The sequence below is a fragment of the Raphanus sativus genome, chromosome 7 (assembly GCF_000801105.2).
Source record: "Raphanus sativus cultivar WK10039 chromosome 7, ASM80110v3, whole genome shotgun sequence".
In the NCBI taxonomy this organism is placed as follows: Eukaryota; Viridiplantae; Streptophyta; class Magnoliopsida; order Brassicales; family Brassicaceae; genus Raphanus; species Raphanus sativus.
In genome coordinates this window covers 17,190,748-17,197,215 of record NC_079517.1, presented here as the reverse complement: position 1 = coordinate 17,197,215, position 6,468 = coordinate 17,190,748, and the positions used below count along the sequence as shown (strand labels likewise).

General features: G+C 33.0%; 1 protein-coding gene and 1 long non-coding RNA gene across 2 annotated transcripts; one reads left to right on the top strand and one right to left on the bottom strand.

Annotated features, from left to right (window-relative positions):
- The first annotated feature begins 1,782 nt into the window (after positions 1-1,782).
- LOC130497627 (uncharacterized) lies at positions 1,783-2,449 on the top strand. The gene has a single exon (XM_056990569.1). It carries the CDS (start codon positions 1,941-1,943, stop codon positions 2,223-2,225), a length of 285 nt encoding a protein of 94 aa, XP_056846549.1. The 5' UTR covers positions 1,783-1,940; the 3' UTR covers positions 2,226-2,449.
- Positions 2,450-5,207: 2,758 nt separating this feature from the next.
- On the bottom strand, positions 5,208-6,036 carry LOC130497530 (uncharacterized). Its single transcript, XR_008936510.1, has 4 exons — positions 5,835-6,036; positions 5,689-5,740; positions 5,441-5,598; positions 5,208-5,348 (listed from the first exon to the last, which is right to left on the bottom strand). It is a non-coding gene; the product is annotated as an uncharacterized LOC130497530 (long non-coding RNA).
- Between the last annotated feature and the right edge of the window lie 432 nt (positions 6,037-6,468).

The following is a 6,468-nucleotide window of genomic DNA, read 5'->3' as shown; positions in this document are numbered from 1 at the left end:
TCTTTATACTGCTATCCATGTTTCCAAACAATATACTTATTTCTTTATACTACTATCAATGTTTCCAAACAATATACTTATTTCTTTATAGTACTATCAATGTTTCCAAACAATATATTTTTATACTACTATCAATGTTTCCAAATAATACAATAATTAATCTTAGTTATTTTATATCTATCATTTTCTCTTTAAAATTTTGTAGAAACGTCATAATTTCATAAATTGCAAAATAGTGAACTTTAAAATTTCGATTATAAGATTACAAATTATGAAACTATTACAATTTAAATCTAATTAAATTACATATCGGTCATCCATCAGTTGAATCGGTTAGTCTCGGGTTTTAGTGATTTTTTAATATGAATATTTTAAAAACATAAATTGAATTGTCAGATCTCCGGATTAACCGGTATAATCACAATCAGGTTGAATTTAAAAAATACTGATTTAAATGCAAAAATATTTTAAATACACACTTTTTAAGAATTACCAAAATATTTGTTAAATTTATTAGTGAAATTTTTCATCGTAAAATATCTCGCGCTTCAAAAACGCGGGTCAAAATCTAGTTAGTTGTTTGAAAGGAATCGGTCAGAAAACGCTAATCCAGATTCCTTTTAAACAAAACGATAGATGAATAAGTTTTCGGTTTCTCTTAATTTCAACCCTATACTTTTATATATAGATATGAAGTCCAAAAGGTTTTCAATAAATTGATTTTTAACACCAATTTTATCTATTAAAAAATACAGAACCTATTATATAAGCCAATTGTAGAACATACAATTTTACACGTTAGTGGCTATTCAGCCTATATCACACTATATTATTTTATTAAATCTACACCTAATGATTTTTCTTGCATCTCTTTTTGAAGATACTTTGTAAATATATTTTCTGTTAATATGCATTAGCTTACATTTTGGAGATTTGAAACCTAATTGACACTGTTTTTTGTCCTTGTATCTTAGTTTAGTGGTGGTTTCTGGTCATACAAGTTTCATATCGATAGTAGCTGCTGAAGTTGGTGTAGATTTGACTTCTCGATTGTTTCTGATGTTGTTGGTTCTAGTATGGCTTGGTGATATTCTCTTCAGGGTTGGGACTGCTCAAGACATTTGTTCCTTAGGTCAGCTCCATTGATATCGAATTCTTTTGGAAATATGGAAGGAATAGACTTGTGGACATATACGAGTTTTAGGCTCTGTTTATATCTTTATTTTATTTTGTTTGGTTTATGTTCTTTGTCTTTGGTTTCTTATCGACACCATGTATCTCAACTTTCTTCGAGTTAAAAAAAAAACCTAATTGACACTGTAAAAAGATTAATAATCTCCAAATCAAACTATTAGAACAAAAAAATCTTCCACAAAAAAATAAAATTTTGCATCATAATCTATTTTATATGAAACTCCAGATCTATTAATTACTCCATCCGTTTCAAATTCTTTGTCGTTTTAGAGTAGAATTTTCGTTTCAAAATAAGTATTATTTTCGGTTTTCAATACAAAATTTATTGATGATATTTTCTTCTCTATTTTTCTTATGGTTGATATATGGTTAGGTGTATTAGTAATAGTGTTTTTATTTTGAAAATATGTAAAATTAATGTGAAACGGAGGGAGTATATATTATAAATGAGAAAAATCATAATTCTATATGAACACATTAACCTAATAATAACTTATAGTAAGATTACAAAGAGGTAAAAACAAAAGAATAAATAAGCTTGAGGAGGAAATATGGAATAAAATAAAATACAGAGTAACAAGGAAAAAAGTACAGAAAAAAACCCTCAAGATAAGAAAGCTGAGACTTTCTTGCATCGTATAAAATACGACGCGACTTGAAAAAGTTCATTCATCATCGTCTCCCGTCGCTCTCTCTCTCTCTACTCTCTAGGAGAAAGAGAACACACAAAAGAAGATCTTCAAAGAATGGGGAAATACGCGGAGCTGTTGGATGCAGGCGTGAGAATAGCCGCGAGGTTTCATTCTCACTGTCCCCAGACAGCGCGTCTCTATTACCATCCTCCTTCCGACAACCACCACCACCATCACGGCGTCACTGATTTAATCGGAGGTGGAGTCTTTGGTGGGTCGGGTCAAGATTCGACCGGGTTGGTTGGTGGGTTAGTAACCGGAACTGCTGCTAGTTGCGGTCTCAAGTCTTCTCAAGGGTATGAAGACGCTAGAGATCTCTTGTTATTCTCTTTTGTTTGATTTATTTCTCCAAAAAAAAACGAAAAAGAAAAATAATTATTACTGTATTAACTTTTTGATGAGCAAAAAGTTTTGATTTTTATTTTATTTTCTGTTTGCTTTATTGATTGAGACAACTGTTCTCATGAGGTTACGTGATACATTTTGTATCTTGCATGTTCTGTAATGGTACATGTCTTGTTTTGTATTAAAACTAAACGATAGAAGAAGACTCATGGATTCAACTGTTCAACTGTGTTCTTTACAACCAGATGAGTAAAGATTCATGTCTTTGTTTCGTGTCAAAGAGTTTGGGATAGCTGACTCCATGTTTTAGAGCCATTTTCTCTGATTGAAAGATGGAAAAAGTATGTTCATATGGTACCTCTGCATCTCTACGGTTGAACTCGAGTGTCCCGTTCTGAATCTCTCTACAGTAAAATAAAGATTCCTTGTTCAAGTTCTTGTGTTTTTCAAGCTTCATGTCTATTAAGGATGTTATGTTGCTCTTGAGGAATAAACCATGCTAATTAGTATGTAGTACTACTTTGGTATACGCATATGTAACAGAGATTGATTGCGTTCCAGGTGATATCTCTCTTTCAAGAGACCTATAAGAAAATGAAGATCCATCTCACCTAGAATTCCTCATCACTCATTTCATAGAGTTTACTCTCAAGGTTCTTGAGTAGTGGCGCGACCCTTGAATTAATATGTCCAGGACCCTAGTAACGAAGGAAACTAAAGAGAGATGCATTAACAAGAAAGAGGTCACACAAAGTTTCAAATCATAGCAGGCTGGTTTGGTACATTAACTGAAGACTGGATAATGAACTGTATTTGGAGGATAATTACAGTTCAGGTTATGAACTTCAGAAGTTAACCAAATCCACCATTCAGGTTAGCTTTTGATATGTTCACTCCAGAAAACGCCAAACTCAATTGCTTGTTTCCATCTACAAAACACAGTTTTTGAATCAGAGTACCATCTTTTGTTGTGGAACTGCTACTAAATAGTCCACATAACTAATCAAATTTTGTAAGGAAACAAGCAATTGTGAAGTTGTTCGTCATGGAATAAGATCAGCAAAAGCGACCCAAGAGGCCATGTGAGTGCAGCTAGGTGTGGATACCATCTCGCAAAACAGATAATGGACAACTGCCTAGTAAAAATAGTTTCAACCAATCTCTTATAGGTATAATCTGATAAACCATTTTTTTTGTTTGCGCAACAAAGAGAACATATTACTTTGCACTATAGGAACAGGCTTCACAAGAATCTAAAACCGATGAAAACAACACCATGGAGGATACCACCTTAGAAACATTCAGGCATTAACCTATTCTTTGTGTCAAAATAAATGGTAAATCTGCAAAAAGGGACAAAAACTTGCAAATGGTCTGCAGTACATGGCTGACCGGGAAATATAGGGATAGCCTTGTTGGTGTTTCGAATTTCCTGGAACATCTCTTCCACTAAACCTTGATGACCTTGAATTTTATCAAGGTTTTTTGACTGCATCCGGAGCAAAGAGAATGTTGAAGATGCTATGTTTTATTCTTATTTGTCTGAAACGTGATGGAAACATATATATATATATATATATATATATATATATATAATAATAATTTTTATAAAATTTAATTCTATAAATTATATGATTAAATTTAAAACAAAGCATTTATTTTTTTGAAAATTTTAAAATGATTTTCATATTAAAACTGTGAAAATACACAAAAATTACGTTTAAAAGAATTATTATATTAATTATTTTTAGTACCTACATAAATAATTGAAAAATATATTTGAATATATGATATATCTTTAATAAAAACATCAATGCATGAAGATTATCTATAGTATATTTCTATTCTCTCTATTTTATCACTATTAAAATTTGGAACTTATATAAATTAAAAACTGGATTATATATTTTTATTGGTTTAAGACATTGTGTTTTTTTTTAAACAGAAGCGTGATTCCAAAGTGGAATCGTAAGCTTCCAACGTGTTTTTTAAAAAAATATCTTAGAAACGTTTTGGAAACGAGATTCCGTAAGTTTCCACAAGGTTTCGATTTTGATTCCGGTTCCGAAGCGAAAAGCGGACGTCTAATGAAACTTCCGTGCAATCTAGGTTCAGAGCTACATCGATGATTCTTCCATCATCCAAGTTCGCTATGGTAACCTATTTGATGTGATGGTGGATGCGGTGGTGAGGTCTCTGGCAGTCATGGGTCACGAGAACCTTCCGGTGGTGGTGGCAGAAACAGGTTGGCCGAGCAGGTCTTCAAACTCAGGTGAAACTGATGCTACACCAAAGTGTAGTGAGACATTCCTAAATGCTCTCGTTGATCATTTGACAAGTGGAAAGGGAACTCCTTTGAGGAAATAAGGCGTTTCAGAGGTTATCGCTTTGAACTCTGTGACGATGAATCCAAGCAACAGAGCAAAAGGACATGGGGTCTTCTCAACTACCAGCTCAAAACCAAAATGAACATCACTTTCTTTTTGGATATACCTGAGACAGAGAAGAAGTTTATACTCCATTACTTGGTTATTGTATTCACGCTCTTTGTTGCTGTAGTCATTGGTACATTTGCCATGCTGACCTGTCTCCGCTATATAGTTGGCGGGTAAGTGTAAATATTACTATTTTACTCTTCTTGTTTTATATTTTTTTTGTTATGATATTCCTGATTTGATTTTGTCCAGGACGGAGAAGCTACCTAAGCCCGGGCGTAAGCAGAAGAAGCAATACTAGACTAGTCTAGTAGACTCCCAATAAAATTGATGTTCAGATGTACTTTGGATATTATTCTTCATTCTGTACACATTTAATTTTTTTCTTCCCCCTTTATCGATGACTGGTACTATGTTTTTGATGGTATATAGGCATTGAATGTTAACTGCGTTCCAAACAAAACACATATGCGGGACAAAATTGTGTTACCATTCAACTTACTTTTTTTGTCAGCAACCATTCAACTTACTTTTTGGTTATTAATTGTTGTAAATTTTTTAATTATAAAAATAGAAAAGAAGGCACAGCAAGACAGGTTACGTCTTGACCGCACCTGAAAATGAAAAGAAATAGTAATGTGTGGTTTGATATGGTAAAGTGTGGTTTGCTTTGATGCATTAGCTGTGCCAAAGAGAAAGAGAAGCAATTAGAGATTGAAGAAAAAAAGTTCCCATTTTTGCATATAAGAAAGAGCTTAGAAACTGAGATAATACTGTTGTTGCTGTTGCATCCTAAAGCTGCAAAAGGATCCAACAGTGCGAATAAGTCTTGTTGAAACTGAAGCAGACATATACTTTGAACCAATTGAAGAAACCCTTACTGCTCATCTAAAACACCAAATCGAGTTTCTCAATCTAGGGTAAAATGCAATCTAATCGAAACACGAAAATACAAATTCAGAATTTCAGTATATATTAAGAATAGATCATATTGTGCTCCACTAAGAGAAGAAGAAACTAACCGGTCAGCGGAGCAACGATGATTGACGGCGAAGGCGAAGAAGGGAATGACGACTGCAAAAGATGAACAAATACAAACAAAATCAACAGATGTATGCAAAATGAAGAGTACAACAGATGATGATGTTCTACGCAAAGCAAGGTTTACATTTTATAGGATATGATTCAATAAAAAGATCGTGCTCTTAAAGGGTGATGGAGTTAAAGAGCAAGATAAAAAGGATGAATCAGTTAGGAGAAACATTTCTATTTACATAAAAAGAAGACAGAACGCCAAATAGAAGATTCATAGAGCCATGATAAATGTGGATTGAAATTGAAATTCTATAGCTGTATCAGAAATGGAAAAATTAAACACTTCACTTCATCGTGGAAGAAGAACACAAAACCCTAAAAACCTCGCGGCTGGTCTCATTGTCTCGGGCTGAATCATAGTAAGGCCCAATAAATAATAAGAGACACATAATCAAAACACAGCAGTCCAATTTAATTTTTATGAAACTGTGAGTTTTTGAATTAAAGGACACATGTCAAACTTTGGTGCTTCTATTTGATGAGGTTTCAGTATAAGAAGAGATAATTTTTCTTCTTTATATAATAAGATCCCTTGTCGCGCTTCTTGCTTCAATATTAGGCAAGTCAAATTTAAAAGTTTTTTTTGAACAACCCAAATTTAGAAGTTATTAATCTTTCATCTGATTATGAAGTACCTGACGAACAGTTTATAAAGCCTTATAACGAAGTAGGCCTGGGTGTTTTTTTACCTCTAACCCAAAGTATTT

What these genes read in the sequence shown, in the direction of transcription:
- LOC130497627 (XM_056990569.1), top strand. Translation starts at nt 1,941, where the DNA reads ATGGGGAAATACGCGGAGCTGTTGGATGCAGGCGTGAGAATAGCCGCG.